This window comes from Nematolebias whitei, chromosome 8 (assembly GCF_014905685.2).
Source record: "Nematolebias whitei isolate Nwh7 chromosome 8, NemWhi1, whole genome shotgun sequence".
NCBI classification, from domain to species: domain Eukaryota; kingdom Metazoa; phylum Chordata; class Actinopteri; order Cyprinodontiformes; family Rivulidae; genus Nematolebias; species Nematolebias whitei.
Window position 1 is genome coordinate 22,104,556 of NC_056505.1, and position 20,272 is coordinate 22,124,827.

Consider the following 20,272-nt stretch of genomic DNA (forward strand, 5'->3'; position numbering starts at 1 on the left):
CTCATACTGTCCAAACGTGCTCATACTGTCCAAACGTTCTCATACGCAGTGGCGCAGAGGATAGAGAGGTGGGCTTGTGATCCGAAGATCGCCGGTTCACGCCCCGGCCCCGACAACATAAAAAAATTGTGGGTGGGGTAGGTGAAACACCCACACTTGCCCCCACCCTCATTCGCCCCACTCTGGGCCCATGAGCAAGGCCCTTAACCCCCACCATGTGCTCCCTAAACAGGTCTCTCTTGAAAATGAGTTCTCGTGGCTCAATGAGACTAACCTGGATAAATAAAGGCTAAATGAAAAAAAAAAAAAAAAAAATACTGTCCAAACGTGCTCATACTGTCCAAATGTTATCATTCTGTCCAAACGTGCTCGTACTGTCCAAATGTTATCATTCTGTCCAAACGTGCTCGTACTGTCCAAACGTTCTTATACTGTCCAAACGTTCTCGTACTGTCCAAACGTTCTCGTACTGTCCAAACGTTCGTATGTATTAAAATGAAAAGATACAAAAAAGTGTTAACTTGCCTGATATAAATGTAATTGATTGAACCCGTTGGAGTTTATTCAGATAAAACTGATGTAAACAGAAACACTGTGCAGCTGCAACCTTTCCCACACAGCTCATGGTAATGTATGGTTTGGACTCAATAATGCGTATGCTTTTTAAATGATGTGACTGATTTTAATAGACACAAACTTTTATTAAAAGGCTAAGAGTCCCATGACACAAGCACTGACTATGACTGATAATGGTTATGATCAAAACAATTCAAAATCACTTCATCTTTACATAATATTCATTATAAACAAACGTTTTGTTTGCTGTCAAAGCTGACCTTTTATTTTCATTTGTATACAAACAGAAATATAAATCTCTGGGAGATTATTCATAAACATCTGTGTCTGATTTTGTTTTTAAATCTCACATTTTTCCTCAGAACACCCCCATCATCTTATCAGTTTGATCTTAACAACCTCCAGGACAGAGCCCCTCCCTGTCCTTGGTCGCACAGCTCATCGACGCCACTTTCTGACAGGAATGCTTTGAAAGAAGTTGTGATGGTTAGCTCACCATCATTCTGCGCTGCTTCACGGTCGCTCCGTTGGTTGGATGGAGGCTGCTGGCAGAGCAGCGAGCTGGCAGCCTCACATGAATGCTGATCTGAGGGTGTCATGTTGTTGTTTTGGTCCTGCTGATCCCCCCCGCCTCCCTCCTCTACTAGTTTGTTGATAATAGTTTGCAGAGGCCCACTCGGGGAACCCTGTGAAAACAGGAGGGAGACACCACTACAGCAGGAGAACACGGACATCTCTCCTCGCTCTCTGTTGCTTCTTCTGTAAGAATCAAGTGTTCAGAGATGTGAGATGTTTCCGTACAATCAGCCTGTGTCACTCTTCAGGCTGAAATGCTCAGTAAGGGCCTTGCAGGGTCTGTCTCCTATTGTGTTTGTGGTGTTTGTGCTTCCTGGGCCGTGACGTTAGGAGATGAGGTTGGCGAACAGGACTGCTCCTGTCTGCAGAGAAACATGGTCTCTGGTTTCTTTCCATGCACTTGTGTCTGTGCTGCCCCCCCCCCCCCCTCCTTCAACTGATCATGTGACTCTCTCCGGACACAGTGGGTGACCTCCTCCTCCTCTTCCTGCTCTCTCTGCTTCCCATGCAGAGAAGAACTTGAGGGAAACGTTGCATGAATTTCAAACAAGCGGTCTGAAGCCTCTCCCCGGGTTTCTCTGAGTCATCCTACGAAACGAAACGTTCGTTCTTTGTCTGCAGCTGGATTAATTATGTCTGATTTATTAATGTTTAAAAATATTTTTCACTTCTGCAGCAGTAATGACTGAACCGCTCCTCCCCCATCTCAGGTTTTAGGAGTGATCGCATTAATCATAAAATACTCATACTTTCTATTAATCGGACTTTTACTATCTTTTTCCTGATGTAATTTTTCATTCAGACGTTGGTTTTTATTGTTTATTTAAGTCACGTTTCTCTTCATTTGATGTTGAAATGTCATTTTCAACTGTCACTGAAGGCAAAAACCATATAGGCTTTTCTCCTTATGTCAGAATGGGTTTGTTTGACTAGTGTTAGCAAAATATTGCATGAAAGGAGGGATTTTAAGAAAACTTACAGGAAGTAATCATTGGATGTACTATTACTTTTAGGAGCCAGCCTATTACAGGACGACTGCCACTGCTAACTGGACATAGTCAGTACAAAATGGGTATAATTCAGTCAGTTTTACAGATGATGAGCTAAACTTTGTTGTGGTAGTAGCTGAGTTTCATCCCTAACTCATACTAAGTGCCAACACGTCTCACAAGATTTCATAATACTACACAAGACTTAAAGAATGTAACATAAGGTTTGACAAACACAGTCGTCAATATGCGATCCTTTAAAGTAAATTAGGTCTTCAATAATATACACATCTAAACATATTTCAGACTGAAACTATTTCTCTGCACCATGAGCAGTAAACACTGCAGAATAGTAGCGGCCCCTCCTTTTTATTTTATTTTTTAACACTTGCTTCATTTCACCCTTTGGAGTAAAAACAGAGAAGATGACTGCAGTTGTAACCATTCCTGCTCCTCTGGTCATCAGATTGTTTATCTCATTCTTTGGTCCAGTAGTTCAGATTGTTGCCACATTAATAAACCAGTCCCGTTCTTTCAGCACCACTGCAGAAAACCACCATCAGACATTCTGTTCCTGTGATTTCAGCTTCTGTTGCAGCATCACATGAAGAGCACCCTGTTTGTTTACATGCACCAGCGTTAGGAATAAGAAGTTATCATCCGGTTGTTGGTCTGTCCGTGCAGCCCGTCCGCTCCGGCTCAGACTTTTACTCACACTCGCGCATGCAGCCTCCACACACACACAAACACACACACACTTCATTTCAGGCTCTGCAGTGCTGCATGGTGCCTGGTGTTAGCAGGCAGGCTCTGCTGCGTCACGGCCTGCCTGTCAGAGCCGTGATGAAGACAAACTCCAGATGGTTTAGAAAATTATGAAGCAAACACAAAGAAACTGATGCAATCTGACGTATACTTTCTGTTTCACAGGTTCATCTCCTGCATGAGAGGATGTGTGTGTGTGTGTGTGTGATTTATATCTGTCTGTTGGGGTAGAAACCGAATATTTGTGGTTGAAATCATGAATTTTTTTTTTACACATGATGCTGTTTTATATTTTCATCTACATAGACTCATACTGACTCAGCCTTATATTCAGGGGCTCATGCAGTGTGATGTTGTTTTTATCCAGCTGTTTATCATTATTTTTCACTTTTCTAGGACCGTTTATTCCATGATTAGTGAAGAAGACCGCACATTTATTTATCCAAACTTATAAGTCATTAAAAGTCATAATGTATTTTGACAGAAGCAGCAACATTTTCAAATACTTGTCCCAAGTGATCCAAATATGCGACGATGCACACGGACAAGTTTTCCTGCAGGAATGCATATTGATGTTTTACGATGAAGATGATCTTATGATGAGAAAAGACTGATTCTGTGATTTCAGTCAAACCTCGTAAGTGACGTTCTGTTTAATACAAGCTCTTGGGCCATGCATAGAGGAGGGACTCACCCACTGCCACATTAAATTTTACCACATTAATTGTTAAATCAGCTGAATTTGAGCCGTTGTTTGTGTTTCTTAAGGTCAGTTGATTGTGGTGATCATCTTATATTGGGCTGACTCCTAAATGTAATCAGCTGTAGATGTACTGATTACTTTCTGAAGGCTTCAATACACTCCTTCCTCTAGATATGAGATATTTTGCTAACACAGCACACAAATGGTAAATGGACTGCACTTACATAGCACCTTTCTATCTAATCAAGATACTCAAAGTGCTTTACTATACAATCTGTGCCACATTTACCCATTCATACATCACTCTACTAGATATATATACAAAGAATAATCAGTGCTTTATCACATGCACAGGTGGGACACACATCAAAGGAAATGAGGGGTTCAGTGTCTTGCTCAGGGACACTTCAGCATGTGACTGCTGGTGGAATCGACCCCCCAACTGTCCCATTGGAGGACGACTGCTCTAACAACTCAGCCCCAAATGAACATGCATGCACAGACATGGGCCAAAATGGCAATGGGTGATAAATGTTGAGTCCTGCCCTGCATGACATTTGTAAAGCACTTTTAAAAAGGTTCAATGTTAAGCTCATTTCTGTGCTTTATTTTAGTGCTGATTATATTAAATATTTCTAAACAGTCAAAAGGATCTAAAACAACTTTAAATCAAGTATAACATTTAAAATGTTCTCTGAGAACATTAGAGATGATGAAGCTGGTCCCTGTAAGGCCGACTGCTCGTGTGGTTCCAAATCCAGACCTCTGCGCTCCAACTCGGTTGGAGGATTGTGGGGGGTCATAATAGCCCGGCGCTCCGGTCCTCTACTCCGCCATGCTGCGTCGCTATTGATTCTTCATTTTGTCTGAAGTCTGCTGGAGTAATCCAATACATAGTCCTGTATTTGGGGGCTGAAAGAGGAACCTGTAAATTGTATCCTTGTTGGCTGTTCGTGATCTCATTATCAGATGGTTTCAAGAGTTCTGCTTCTCTTTGTCACTTCTTGCAAGGATTTATTTATTTTTTCTGGTAGAAATGTATATAGGTTCAGCTGTCTTCAGTCGTCTCCGCAACACGTTTTTTCTCTGCAGCGCTGCTTGTCTTTAGAGCAGCTCTTTGACTTTCATTGGGACTGATTGGCATCCTCGGTAATGACCTTGAAACCACGGAGGAGATGTGGCATGAGAGCCCGTGTTTGATCTGCGCTCCAGTCTGTTTGTTTGTGGGGTGAAAGACGTTTGGATAAGGGCGTGGGACAAGTCGGAACAGAGTTGTTTATGAACACAGACCGACACGGGGGAGACGTAAGCGTAGCCTGTTTATTTACATTGCACCGGCTAAGGGCCTCAAAGGTTCGGTCGTATAAAACTGAGCTGCAAGAGTTTTACTGGACAGTTTCATTATTAATAACCGGCTTACCTGTTAACAGTACAAGCAAGTGACAAAGTATTTTTCTATATTTTAGTTATTCAAACGTAGAAACCTCTTTCTTATTTACGTGAATTTTTAAATACTGTGTGTGAGACTGATTTCACGAGATTCAAACTATCAGAGGTGACAATAAAACAATGTATTACAAACATCTCTACTTTTCCTACACAATGCTTCCTGGTTGGATTTTGAGTTTGATCAGGGACTTCCAACTCTCCGAGTCTGAATTACAAAATGTTTTAGGGATGCACAATATTGGATTTTTGGCCGATATCCAATATGTTAAAACTTATTGGGCTGATAACCGATACTGATATTTTATATACTTTCCTTTGTCAGAGCATAGCCCTCTTATTTAGGAGTATTTACTACAAATATTGTGTAACAGCTGTAAGAGCTGGTGACATATATTCAATAACAGCCATATGCAACGCACTTTAACTTATATTAAATGAAAAGTTTTAAATGTTATTTATTAGCATTAGTCACCTGCGATGCTGTTTCACTTGTGGAGGCTTGTTCCAGGTTTCTAGCTGCAGTGTGGGATCCTCTGCACTCCTGTGCATGAAGGACAGACTTTTTAAGTTCAAAGTTTTCTCTATCCATTAAGACTAATCATGCTAACGGGGCTAACACTTGACGTCCAATGTCTGTGGTTAAACTCACCCAACAAGTCGTGCTATTGGCTATTAGCTTCTCAATGACATTGGAAATGACAGCTTGTAACTCGGGTAAGGTTACATCGGAAAAATATCTCCGACTGGGGACGATGTAGCGAGGCTCCATGTAGTCCAAAAATCTTGGGAATCCGACATCCTCAACAACAACAAAAAAAACTTCCACACCGCCAACATTTTGACTTCTTCCTCTCTGCCGTGAGGTCAGGTAGGTGCGCGTGACGTCATCACATTGTGCTGGCGCTGCAGGCATCCTTGCCACTGGGTTGTCATGCAAAGTACAAAAACAGCGTCTTTGATGTCGGTGAGTTATTTTGATGGAATGGCCGATTTTTAAAAGGGAGTTTTTCCTTTCCACTGTTGCCACTGTGCTTGCTCAGGATGAGAGACTGCAACGAAGCCAAGATTCAACTTGCCTGCTGGATTCCTTAGATAGAGAACTTTACTAATTGGCTTTTATGTATGTGAATGTTTCTGTAAAGTGCCCTGAGACAACTTTGTTGTGATTTGGCGCTATATAAATAAACTGAATTGAATTGAATTGATGTCCGATATTTAACTTTAACGCTAATATTGGCCGATACCGATACCATGACGATAATATCGTGCATCCCAAGTTTTTAGAATTAAAAACTTCCAATTATTTTACGTCAATCTACACCACAATGCTACACAAACAGCAGCTTCTGTTTTTCTGTAGAGGAAAAGCATTGTTGTTGTACTGTTAAGGAAAAGGACAACAAAACACACAGCAGAAGCCAAATCTCAGCTTATTGTTCCTGCTTATGCACAAGTGTTAGCATTGAAGCACAGCTAGGCCAGTAAGCATTTTCCCGTTGCTGTTAGCATACATACTGGAAATACTGTGCAACTGCAGCATTTGCCCACCACTCACCTTGAAAAGGTGGTCCTGATGGTGCAGCCACAATGATGTGACTTACAGAAAACATAACTCAAAGCATTTCTGAGTGTTTTTTTTTATTTATACTTAGATGTCCAGTTTCCTTTTTTATTGATCGCTTGGATCATTTTACCCATTTGAATCATCCTCTGCATGGCACCATCTGCCAGAAGCATTGATTTGACACAAATGGATCTGGAAGGTATTGTGTTACCTAACTCTAACAGTATTTTGGCGTTCCCTTGTTCTTTTCCAACGTGCCATGTGTTTGCTAAGGGAGTGCCCGACAACGACAAGGCAAGGCCGATTAAGATCACCCATCCATCAGTTCAGTTCATATCAGTGCGTCCGTCTGCCTTTTGTTGTGAGGTGAACAGGAGAGCTGCTGTTGTTCGCTGCAGCTGCTGGCCTCTCACGGACTGTTCTGGAAACTGGGTTCTGTGGGGTCAGGTGAGAGGTGGGCAGAGATATCAGCGCAATTTATTTTGACACCGACACTCAGGCCAGAGCTGAGCTGAGAGCCAGACAGGCCTGCAGACTCATTAACATGCTTCAGCTCCAGATCAGGCTCAGAGGGAGCGACGGCTCAGGTGGACCAGCAGATCCAGATTCACCCCCACTGACACAGCTCGTGATTGATTACAGCATTTTATATCTTTGTTGCTGTTGTTTTTGATTAAACGCATAACACTATCAGAGCTTGTGTGAGTGTATGCATGCGTATGTTCTTTCAAATAAGAAAGAACTTGATTTTTCAGGGAGAAAGTCCTAAATGAGACACATTCTCTGCTTTGTGCAGTTTGTGTTGTTTTGGCAACAGAGATGTTGGTTTGGAGATAATCTGGAGATGAGACCTCATAGTGCTGCATTCTTGTTTTATCTGAATCGGCGCACGTGCACGCGATTTCATCTCGAAGCCCAAAGCTCCTTTGTTAGAAGACTATTTTTAACAAAGCCGTGCCCTTCAGCACTGTGCAGAAGTTCACTCGTGTGCTGTCTAGTCTTGTACATGACCATGACGACACATTGTGCGCATTAAAAAAAATATGAGGAAAGTGGATGAGAAAAGGAGTGTCATGTTAGTATCCGGAAGAAATTCCTTTTAAGAAATTGGGAAAAAACGCTCCACAAGACCTGAGAGCTGCATCCTCCGTCAGTTAATCATCGACTGTACGCCAAGTTTTTCAGCTGATTGTTTTTCTGAATGACCTTGTTGTTGCTAAAATACTATTTTATGAGTGAAACTGTGTTATCTTTGGTGTATTTTAAAGAATCAACATTATAAATGAGCACAAATGGCTCTGTTTGGCAAGTTTCTGTTTATTTGCAAAGTTGTGTGGCATATGTTGAGACATTATTTGAGTTTGGACGTTTTTAAATCACCAAATTAAGCATAAAAAATTGTGATGACTTAAAGACAAGTGTATTTATTTTTGAAGTGATGCCAAAAGTCAAAAAGTCAAAGAGCACCCAAGAATGGAGGAAAAGGAAGATTCCTGGATCTAGTCTTGAGTTTAAACAATGTCATATAGTCAGAATTGTATCTGGCGTGTTTCATAATAAAACCTCTGAGGCTCACAGGGACATTTTTAGTGCAACATATTCTGCTCTGAAGTTGCTGCCGGTCACAGAACAGTTGGCCGGAGGACACGGCACCAGAAGGGCTGATGAAGCAGAAAGACATTCAAAGATCTGGAACCTGCAGGTGCATTTTTATGCAGGTGGCGTGATGGCTGCAGACGTGCCAGGACTTGTCAGAGAAAGTCCGAGGGTTTGGGCTCAGAGAGTACTGAAGCTCAGCGTCACAGACTTGACGTCAGTCTGCCTTATTTTCTCTGGAGAGCAAAAACAGACAATGGGAGGAAGGATGAAAAAGCTGACTTAAACAGGAGTTCAGTGTTGTGATTTAAGTGGGACCTTGGGTCTTCGGCTCGTTCACATAAACTTTTCTCTGTGCTTGCTGTGATTTGTGATCTGCTGAAGGGACAAGAAGGAGAGCATTCCTGCACGAGAACAATACTCTAATAACATGTTTGACGGTTATTCTCACAAACATCTCATGAGTCACTGTCTAAAGAATATTGTCAGGCAGTGATTAGCAGAAGAATGGTGTCTTCTACTGGAGGGCATACCCGTCTGTCAGTCCCTTGGTACTCAGCTCATCGTATCTTTACTTTGAAGGAGCCTTGCTCTTACACAGTCTATTAGTGGTTCTTTGCACAGTTTTTTCATTTTCTCTTTTTTTCGTTGCACAAAAGTCACTATGAGCACTTGTTCTCTTTCAGAGGCTCCCCTGATGATTGCTCAACCTAATACCTCCGAGGTGTTGCCCTGATTGCTGTTTGTCCAGCACAGCTTATCGCTAGAAGGCACGGTAAGTTCATGCTCTAGACGTCGACAGCAAAATGCCCATTTTATTTGAGGTTATGCAACAAACAGTCTTTGATTAGCTGGATGGAGTTTGTTCCTGTCTGATATGCAGCTGGTTTGTGTCTCTTCTTTTAGATGTCAACCACAACTGAAAATAGGATGAGAGGGACTTTGAATACAAGCAGAGAGAAAACATACAAGAAGGTACAGCAGACAAGGCTCTCTCACTGTTTAGTTTAATTTATTGATTCTATTAAATTTTTTGCTTGATTCTATTACACTTTTTTTTAAATATTTTTAAATGCTTCTGTTTGGAGCCAGCTAAATCATTTTTAAGGGGTTAAAATGTCCTTGAGCTGCAGAACATTATGTCCAGACCTCTGTTAGAGCTGCAAGAGATCAGTCAAGTGTTGGTCACATTTATTTACTTTGCTTGGGGGGAAAAACCAGCCATCACTGCTGATGGAGGCAAGTCTTAAAGATGTAAGTCTTTAAATGGCACAGTAGGTATCTTTGTTCAGGTTTTTAAAAAGGTGTTTCAGTGGTGACTGGGAAACGTATAATATATGTTTACCAGCTCATTAAAGTTATTTTTAATTAGATGTGTTTTAATGGGAATAATTCTGATTTATATGGTTGTTCTGCAAAACACAGATACAATGTTGTTGTTTTTTAATTTGGTTAAATATGCTCTCATTTATTTAAAATAATAATAAAAAAAATTAACAGAATAGTTCAGATGCTTCAAATGGTGTTCTGTGAAAGTTATGAACAATTAATATCTTACCTGTTGCAGATAGCTCTTTAAATGATCACAGTTTGGAAAAATAGAGGTTTAATTTAGAAAATATTTATGAGCTAACGGGAAGTCTGAGTGGAGCATAAAACAAAGTGGATTGCTGCCGTCTTGAAACAACTCCCACCTCGAATATTTTGTAGCTGTTTGTGGGAACGCTTTTTTATAAACTTAGCTAGCAGCAGCTAACTGTAGCACTTTTGTTGCAGCTTGGGACACTTCTAGCTGGAATATAATAATATGTCTAGAAATAATTGTGGGTGGCACAGTTGGTAGAGCTGTTACGTCTCAGCAAGAAGGTTGCTGGATCAAATCCCAACCAGGGGGCATTCTGGGTGGAGTTTGCATGTTCTGTCCGTGCATGTGTGTGTTTTCTCTGGGTACTCCAGTTTCCTCCTAACATGCATGTTAGGCTGATTGATAACTCTAAATTGTCCCTAGGTGTGAGTGAGAGAGTGAATGGTTGTTTGTCTCTATGTGTCTCTGTGATGGACTGGAGACCTGTCCAGGGTGTCCCCCGCCTCTTGCACAATGACTGTTTGATATGGGCACCGGTGACCCCCCATGACTCGAAAAGGAAGAAGAGGGTAAAGATAATTGATGGATGGGTTTAAATGGTGTTACATTTTATAAAATAGTTTTTGAACAAAGATTTGCATAAAGTTTTAAGGTGGCGACAATCCACTTTGATTTTGACCCTGCACAGACTAGCCATTAGCTCATCACGCTGGTCAGAATTAAACTCTGTTTCTCCAAACTGAGGTTGTTCGAAGATCTACCTGCGAACGGTAAGAATTTAACTGTTCAGGACCTTCCCATAAAACTACACTTCAAAAAGATTGAGATAAATCTTTAACCTTGTTCAACCGTTTATAGACTAGAACAAAATTGCAGTGTGACTGAAACAAATGGAGTTCTAAATATTTTTCAGCTCTTTGTGTTTTGCTCCATTTTTTGCATGTGGTTGGAACAGCAGTGAACAGCAGTGACGGCCAAACTAATGTGATGTTTTCGCTTCCATTTTCTTGTCAAGACCACATCGTCGGCCCTAAAGGGAGCCATTCAGCTCGGGATTGGCTACACAGTGGGCAACCTCACCTCAAAGCCAGACAGAGATGTGCTTATGCAAGACTTCTACGTGGTGGAGAGCGTCTTTCTGCCCAGGTCAGTGGTGCTCAGGACACGGCTGCTCACACGGGTGTACATGCAGCGTCTGCACGCAGCCGGACGTGTCGTACATTACACATTTCAGAAGCGATCTCTGAATGTGCTCGTCATCACACCACCAGCCAGAGTTTTATATAATCTCAAGGTTATTTATTAGCAGGAACTCGTGATTCTGATAACTGCCTCGTAAATTAAAAAAAAAAAAAAACAGATACAGAACAGCCGGTGGTAACAGGCTGTGACAGTTTGCTAAACGTTTAAAAATGGCACTGGAGAGCAAAATGGACACGTTTATCCACTCAGAATTATATCATTCTCATTCAACATTCACAATATTGTTTATTTATTTATTTATTATTATTGTTTTATTTATTTTATGTTGTTTTTTTTAGCGCTGCTTATAAAAATCACCTTGCTCAGTCAGGAGATGAATGCTCTGACATTGGGCATTTGTAACTTTTTATTTTTTATTTTTAATACTTAATTTATTTACAAAGGATTTCCCCTCAGAATACATGGAGATGTCTTCAGTTCCGTTAAACGTTCTCGTTGTAAACGGCTTCAGGATACAGGCTCTATTTTTTTTTTAATGCTACTTAATTTTTTTTAGCTAACATTCTGCTACTTTAGCTTTTAGCTGTTGTTACTTTTGGATTCTAGCAAATGTTTTGCTACTTTTAGCTAGCCATTTTTAATTTACATAGCTTATTGCTAGTTATGTTACTTATAGTTGTTTTTTAAACTACTTTCAGCTATCATTTAGCTGCTTTTACCCTTTAGCTAGTGTTCAACTTCTTCTAGTTTTAGCTTTAAGTTTAGCTTGAAACTCCATCTCTCTAGTTTTGAACTAAAAAGCTCTTCGACTGGGAAGTGAAAAGTCTTCAGCTACAGAATAGAAATGTAGTTGTTTTGTTCTTAAACTTTTAGCATCTTTTAGCGCTAACGACACAATTTCAGCTTCTTCAGCAAAATTCAAAAAGCTAGCCGTCACTCCATTATTTCAGCTGTTTTTTTTTTTTTTTTTAACAGAAATTGCCATTTCTCTTGGTTTGTCTGTGTCAGACACTTGTAAATCTTGGTCTTGGCTGCTGCTGGGATGAAATGTAAAGAAGCGGCAGCGCCTCTGTAGATCACCTCCATTATCTTTGATCAGTGAAGTCAGTTTTGCTGCTCTGAGTCATGGTGCAGGGATGTAACTCTTCAGTGGATTATCGCGCCAGCAGCAGTGAAAGCTGCTTACTGCCAACCTCTTGCTGCTGCAGCACACAGCATACGTCAGTCCGCTCCAGCTTCACAATGGCATCAGCAGCCTGAAGAAACGCTTTCTAGAATCTAAAGCTGAGCCAGGAATCTTTTGAAAGTAATCTCACAAAGTCGGTTCTCTGACTCACAGTCAGAGTCTGTATTTATAATTCATTTGCAGCAGTGATTTCCAACTAATGAACCCAAGGTCATGTATGATGTTGAAAACCATCAATTTAAACAATAACTAAAGTAAACTAACCTATTCTCACATTATCCTGATGCATGCTCAGTAATCCAGGTAGAAAAATCTAACAAAGTCAACCCCTCTGCACGGATTAAAAAAAAATGACAAACTTGTTGAAACGTTACGTTTTAATCCAAAAGGCGTCTGAGGAGCTGCAACAAACTCAGTCTTATAAATAGCCCCTTCTCGTCGTGGATCAGCCAGTTTGCTGGTGACAGCTAAAATTAGCTGTTCACATGATAAAGGAGGACCATCAGCCTAACGACTGATCGTTAGTGCCCTGATGGCCGCTTGCTATTCACAGAGGACTGAATGACACTAGGCAGCACGGTGGCGCAACTGGTAGAGCTGCTGCCTCTCAGCGAGCAGGTCCCTGGTTCAAACCCCGGTCCAGGGGCCTTTCTGGGTGGAGTTTGCACGTTCTCTCCGTGCATGCGTGGGTTTTCTCCGGGTACTCCGGTTTCCTCCCACAGACCAAAAACATGCATGTTAGGCTGATTGGTAACTCTAAATTGTCCCTAGGTGTGAGTGAGAGAGTGAATGGTTGTTTGTCTCGTTTGTCTCTATGTGGCCCTGTGATGGACTTGCGACCCGTCCAGGGTGTCCCCCGCCCCTCGCACAGTGATTGCTGGACATGGGCACCAGCGACCCCCGTGACCCAAAATGGAACAAACGGGTAAAGATAATGGATGGATGGATGGATGAATGACACTAGCAATAACAGCATTGTAAGACGGGGACAGTTGGACACGGAGGCCTCCACCCCTGTTTAATGATGGACAGTTTTTCTTCACAAAGATGAAGATGACCAGTGGTCATTCCATATGTTGCAGGAGTTTCTGAGAAACAGAGACATTTTTTTTATTTTTTATGACGTCCCAGTGGCTTTAAACCCCAAACCACATCACGGCAAAGACTGGTTCATCCCAAAGATCCAGTCCCCCGGCACAAACAGAGTAATATTGTGTATGCTGTTCAGTGTCAGGAGGGCTGTGATCAGTCTTACATCAGGGAAACTAAACAGCCACTGGCCAAAAGGATGGACCAGCACAGAAGATCAACACCATCAGGCCAGGACTCTGCAGTCTACACTCATCTCCAGGCCAGCGGTCACTCTTTCAGGGATGAAGATGTTCACATCCTGGACAGAGAGGAACGATGGTTTGAGAGAGGAGTAAAGGAGGCCATCTTTGTGAAAAGAAATTGTCCATCATTAAACAGGGGTGGAGGCCTCCGTGTTCAACTGTCCCCCTCTTACAATGCTGTTATTGCTAGTATCACTCAGCCCCCTGTGAATAGCAAGTGTTATTTCCATTACTTTGACTCGTTCATCCCTTTGTTTGTACATTTTTCTTTCAAAGCAGATTTTTTTGTTGTGTGTTTAAACCAACATGAATAAAATATAAAATCTTGTGAAAAGATAAGAGGCTGTTCCCCTCTTTAGTCTAGTTTCTTTCTGCTGGGAGCAAAAGATTTGCTAATTGTTTCACACCAGATATCCTTCTTGACAAAACCTGGACTCAAACCTGCAGCCTCAGGATTACAAGACCACCGAGCACCCCCCCCCCCTTGACTGATTGTTACGATTGTAACTTTAACAGTATTGTACATATTTGTATTTTTGATAATTCAGTCTTTATTTATGTGAAGGTTATAGAAGTGATGACCATGTTGGTGATCATGAGCCAGAATAGGTTCGTTCTTTGCTCAAATACATCCACTAAATGTTTTTCATAACTCAGGTTTCAGGAAGAAATGTTGAGTCCAGCCCTGAAATAGTTTGTGGTTTACCTTTGAGATGCAGCACCAGGGTATGCAAACTCTGTATGGTTTATGCAAACCTGTTCTTGGCACGCACACTGACCTATCATTGTCCTGCTTCTCAGCAGCAGCTAAACATTTAGTTTGCCCCTTTTCTAGCAGCTACTTTACTGCGACGCCTCTGAAATAGAAAATCTGTTACACCGCCCTCAACAACAAGCACCATGTTCAAGTTTATTAAAAGCTGTGGTTGTCTCCAAGGCCAGCTTTTCTCTGAGATAAACAAAAAGAAAAGACACAAAAAGGCAAAACATAACCAGCAGAGAGGAAAATTTAATGTTTTATATCTAATTTCTGACTTAACCACCCTCTATTTATTCTCTGAGTGTTTCTCTACTTGTGAAAACACACAAAAAATCATTTATTTCTGGAAAGACTCATCATGAGAGAGGCTGAGAAGCTCTTTTTCCTCATTTTCTCTCCCTTTTCTCTTTATTCTCTGTTGCTTTTTATTTTAAAGCATCCATATTAAACTGCATACACAGATGGCTCTCTGATCAGACTGAATCAAAACATTTCCATGAGCTGTTTAATATTTTCCTGACACGTAAATGTTGCCCTCAAACAAAGTAGTCAGGTTGCATTGTGGACTCAGCACATGCATCATGTTACACACTGTGCCCTCGTCTAATTACTGCGACGACAACAGCACAGTCGCCTCGTTACCTAAAACATAAAAACTGATTTAGATTTGTCCTGGAAAACACAATCATTATTAACCTACTTCCACAAATTGGATCAGCGGAAAAATTTCCAGGCAGTTTTGTGGGAATTCAACATTCACACCATTATTTTCTTTTTGCATCATCTTTAACACACTTCTTGCAATCTAACTTCTGCATTCTTTGTGTAGTTTTAGCCATACATACGTGAACATATTCAGCTCCGTCAGTTTTTCATTTTCAAATATTTTCAGACCACTGGCTCTATTTTTGTCTTCTTATGCTATTTTTAGCTTTGAGCTACCATATAGTTAGCTACTTTTATCTAGCGTTTTCTTACCTTTTAGGGTTTAGCTACTGTTTTGGTACTTGTAGCCACACTTTTGCTGCTTTAGCTTTTGCATAGCCTTTTCCTACTTTTAGCAAGTGTTGTGTTACATTTAACTTTTAGTTAACCCTTTCAAGCTTTAAGTTAGCTTTTTGCAACTTTTAGCTATCATTCAGTATATTTCTACCTTTAGCTTCTAACTAGCCAATTGATGTACTAGCCAATTGATGTACAGTATTTTGCTAGCCTTTTGATAATTTCAGCTTTTATCTAGTCTTTTGCTATCTTTAGCTTCCAAATAGCCTTCTGATAATTTTAGGATTTAGCTACTCTTCTGCTACTTTAACTTTCAGCTAGCCATTTGCTGCATTTAGCATTTAGCTGCTTTTATCTAGCGTTTTATTACCTTTTAAGGTTTAGTTACTGTTTCGGTACTTTTAGCCACACTTTTGTTTCTTTAGCTTTTGCATAGCCTTTTCCAACTTTTAGCAAGTTTATATTACATTTAGCTTTTAGTTAACCCTTTCAAGCTTTAAGTTAACTTTTTGCAACTTTTAGTTATCGTTCAATCTGTTGCTACCTTTAGCTTCTAACTAGCCAGTTGATATAATTAGCTTTTGATAATTTCAGATTTTATCTAGTCTTTTGCTATCTTTAGCTTCCAACTAGCCTTTTGATACCTTTAGGATTTAGCTACCCTTCTGCTTCTTTTAGCTTCTAGCTAACCCCTTGTGACTTGTGAGAACTGTCCGGTTTAATGAGTAAATCACACAAACGGATTCCTCCCGCACCCACCTCCACCCTCAGCTCAACTGTGGTGCAGTAGTAGGACACCTGTCTTGGGACCAGAAAGTTACAGGTTCGACACCCTGCCATGCCCACACATTGATTGTCCTTGAGTAAAATAAAATAACAATCTCTATCTGCTCCCCGGCTGCTTAAATAGCCGCCCGCTGCTCCACTGTGCGTACCTCACGTGCAATGGGTGAAATGCAGAGGACAAACTTCATTGTTTAGTGTGCATGCAGTGATGACAACACGTATCACCTCACCTGAAACAGGAGTATTTTAGTATAAAACAGGTACACAGCTTTCAGGATTGGATTTCTAACTTGATTTGAAGTCATATTTCTACAATAATACAAGTTTATTTATTTATTTGACCAGTAGTTCCTGCTCCTTCCAGTGTTTTGATTTCCCCCTGGAAGGAAAGTCAGCTTAGTTACAAAAGCAGGGTCAGTCTTTGTCGAAGCTTGTCTGCGAACGCCTCACGCTTCAATAAAGACTACAAAATGTGGGTTAATTTGTTTTTTAACGCGTGCTGTAATCTCCCCCACTCTTATAGTGAAGGCTCACGTGTTGTTGAGTATTGTTTGGATCCAGTAATCTGAGCCGTCGTCTGTCTCCAGGTGAAAAACTCTACACTAGCCTTTTTGTCATCACCTCTCTGGTGAATCTGGGTTCCCACAGACAACTCCACTGACGCCTTTTCATGCAAGCAGGGAGCAGATTACACGAGAGTCAACAGCTGAGAAGGTCACATGCAAACTTGAGGTGTTGGGGTTCACGTTGCATCGGTTCTGCTGGAACAGGCGATCTGTTACTATCACCGAATGTTCACTAATATGATGTTTGTGTTTTTGTTCCCTCTGGGCTTCTTTGTGTCGTCTCACGCACACCAGCGAAGGAAGCAACTTGACCCCGGCTCATCACTACCCCGACTTTCGCTTCAAGACGTATGCCCCGCTGGCCTTCCGCTATTTCAGAGATCTGTTTGGCATCAAACCCGACGACTACCTGGTGAGACCAAAACCTCCCCAAGACCTCACAGGTCATCGTTATTTTTAGTCAACAAAATATTTTTGTAAATATCTCATGAACCACTGGATGGATTTTAGAGTTTACGAGCTTATCAAACCAATTCAACATGGCTGCCAAAGCCAACTGACCTCTGGACGCACATAAATGACTATAACTCAGTCAGTTTTACAGATAATGAGCTCAGATTTGATGTGATTACAGCTGACAGTTATTACAAACACTGTGAGTGCTAACAGATTGTTTGACATTATGCAATACAGTGCAGTTGTCAAGGTTTGACTAAAATAATTATTATGATTTCATCCACATAAGACGATCCTAAACGTTGGCATTAAAGATGACCTGAATGATGTTAAATATAACATTTAATATAAAGAAAAAATTATTTCTAATTTAGTAAAGGTGTATTTGGTTGCCTGTCCTGGACTGAACTCACAAAGACCGGCACATACCCCTGAAGCCAAATGCACATGTTCTAGCACATCAGCCACACCAGATGTGATGAACAGAGTTTTTATAAATCTGGATTGTTTTGTAATTTCTCTGGCTCCATGTTCAACTCTGCCAACATCCTTTTAGCTGATGCAACTTAAAATTCACTGCAGCTGTGATATTCTGTTTCTGCCAACAAACTGTCAGTTTTTCTCTGCAGGAAAACAAATCAGTGCGCCTCTCAAAATGTCACTCCCAGCTCAGACAATAATTCTGATAAAACTCTTGCTTTGCTGCCTTTTCTCCCAGTTGTGTGTTTTATTATTCGTATTATTATTTCTTTTACCTTTATCTGTCAAAAAAACGTTAGAAAAACTGTCTCAGGTCTCCAAAAGAAGATGCATAGTCGTGCTGTTTTTATCTTTGAATACCTTCCAGGGTGCTAGTCTCAGGTAGAACTGCATCCAGATGTTTTTAATGTTTTTCAGGCTGGAACTTCAACTCACTGTAAAAGAATGAAGTTGATAGGAATGTTATAATGAGGACTGATGGGTTCTCATGATGACGATGAGAATCAGCACAAAGCTAAATTGAATCAGCAACTAATTATCTTGTTAAAATAAATAAATCAACAAGTTTCCTTCAGCGTAAGAGAAAAAAAAACACCAAATTGTTTTACAGTCTGGAGATCTTTATGTTATAAAACAGGACGATTCTGATTGATTCTGAGCAGACGATATCTTCCAGGTGGACTCATGGACAAAATGAAATGCTTTTATAATTCAGAACTTAATTCTTATGTTTGTTCAGTTCTGTTTTCTTTATTCACCTAACTTGAAAAATATAGTATTGTGCAAAAATGAAGAAAAACCGTTCACTGTGTTTTCATCTCCCCTGAATGCTTTGTTCTCAGAACAGAATTATAGTTTGTGTTGACGCTGTTCTGAATTTATCCTGTTGTGACGCCGCTTTCCTACTTCCCATCTGCCCCTCCAAGCCTTTCATAAAGCCAAGCCAGCTGCACTCTTGTTGCTGGGTGCTAAATTTGTTTTTGCACAGGTGGGGTGGAAAAAAAACACGAGACAAAACGTGCAACTTGAAGGCAGCAGAGTGAGTTTGTGCAGAGAGTTTGATGCACTTTAGGTGTTGCTGAATTCACTGAGGCAGACATCAGATTCAAACAGAATGCATTCACGTACGAATGCAACAAACCACAGCAGTGTTTGGGTCAAAACCTCAGTGTGGCTGCAGCTCATCATGAGCTGGAGTCAGGACGGGAGCAGATGCCTTCAGTGTGTCCCCTCTCCTCTAAAGTTCATAACGCAACAGTTGACATGTAAAACTACTCAACAGGCTGCTGCTCTCTCACGCTCGTCCTCACACTTTGAAGGCTTTCCATCTGTTGTGTGTGTATTTTGTGTGTAAGCGCTCTAATTAGCACGTTAGCTGTCTATTGGGTGCTGTCTATTGGGTGCTGCCCCTTGGCAGCGAGGTTCAAAGGTCCAGAGAAACCAGTGTGGTTTGGTAAAGAGGTGAAACTGCATTAATGTGAAGCAGAGTGAGCGCTTATACAAATTAAAGATTTACCAGCTTCTTTTAAACCTCAAAAGGAATGCTATGCACAGTCTCATGTGAGATGTCATGCTCTGTGTTGTGAATAACTCTCAGCTACTACCATACCAGTTTCATGTTCAGTATCTAAAAGAATTCACTGCGTTTAATACATTTTTGTGTTTGCTAATGTTAATTAGCCCTGTAGGCCAACTTGAACTGGGTTGACACCAAAAGGTGAACAGTTGTAGATGTTTAGCCAGTACAGTAGTCCCTCACTACTATGCGGTTTGTTTATCACGGACTCGGATCGTTGTTTTTCAAAATAAGATTGGACATGACACACAATTGGCTGATTGATGGATGAGCTGCACGATTGGCATGGATTTTTTAAAATTTAAAATAAATTATTTTAAATTATTTAGCACCTGCTGCACATTTGTACAGCCCAGAGCTGCGGAAAAAGCTTCATCCTGCCCTTACTGCAAGATAAACTTCCTGCAGAGCGGAGAAGTGGGCGTGGCCAAGAACACTTGCAGGTGGCAGAGAGCAGCGGAGGCAAAGAGTTGAAATCATGACATCTGTGCTCTTTTAGAGCGTTTAGAGTTTAGAAACATTATTTAGAACATTGCAAGAGTATGGGAAAGGTTTAAAATGACTTATGAATACTAAAATAATCTACTACTTATTACTTGTACTACTATTCCTACTTTGCAGTTTTTCACTTATTACGGGGCTTCAGGGTACAGATCCCCTGCGATAAACGAGGGACTCCTGTAATTAATTTCTGTGAGTTTCATTCAAATCCATCCTGTCATTCATGAGATATTTTGCTAACAGACAAACAGGCTTGACTCCAACCATCAATGCTAAAGTATTAAGCAAAAATGATGCAAAAAGAATATCACTTGTATATATTGGGGAAAAATCTCAGCTACAACTGCACCAAATTTGAAGCCAATATGTTTAAAATTGACTAAATGATAGATGTTTATGTGCTTTCTAAGGTTTGTTGGCTGTGACACTCATATTAACTTAGGCTGGCTCTAAAAGGTAATCAGTTGTGGAGGCACATTCAGGGATTCATTTCAGAAATTGTCATTAAAATCTTTTCTGTGGTTCATGAGACATTTTGGTAACACACAGACACACAAACACACACATCATGTTGTTTTTCTGCTCTAAAGGTGAAACAAATCCTAAGCTCAATAAAGAT

General features: G+C 40.7%; 1 protein-coding gene across 1 annotated transcript in view; it reads left to right on the plus strand.

The window, feature by feature from the left end:
- pip5k1bb (phosphatidylinositol-4-phosphate 5-kinase, type I, beta b) overlaps positions 1-20,272 on the plus strand; it is a 55,908-nt gene that overhangs the window by 11,905 nt on the left and 23,731 nt on the right. Inside the window, exons 2-5 of the mRNA XM_037681070.1 lie at positions 8,905-8,993; positions 9,125-9,193; positions 10,819-10,949; positions 16,935-17,052. Coding sequence (XP_037536998.1) covers positions 9,125-9,193; positions 10,819-10,949; positions 16,935-17,052 — 318 coding nt within the window. The 5' untranslated portion in view covers positions 8,905-8,993. The remainder of the gene's footprint in view (positions 1-8,904; positions 8,994-9,124; positions 9,194-10,818; positions 10,950-16,934; positions 17,053-20,272) is intronic.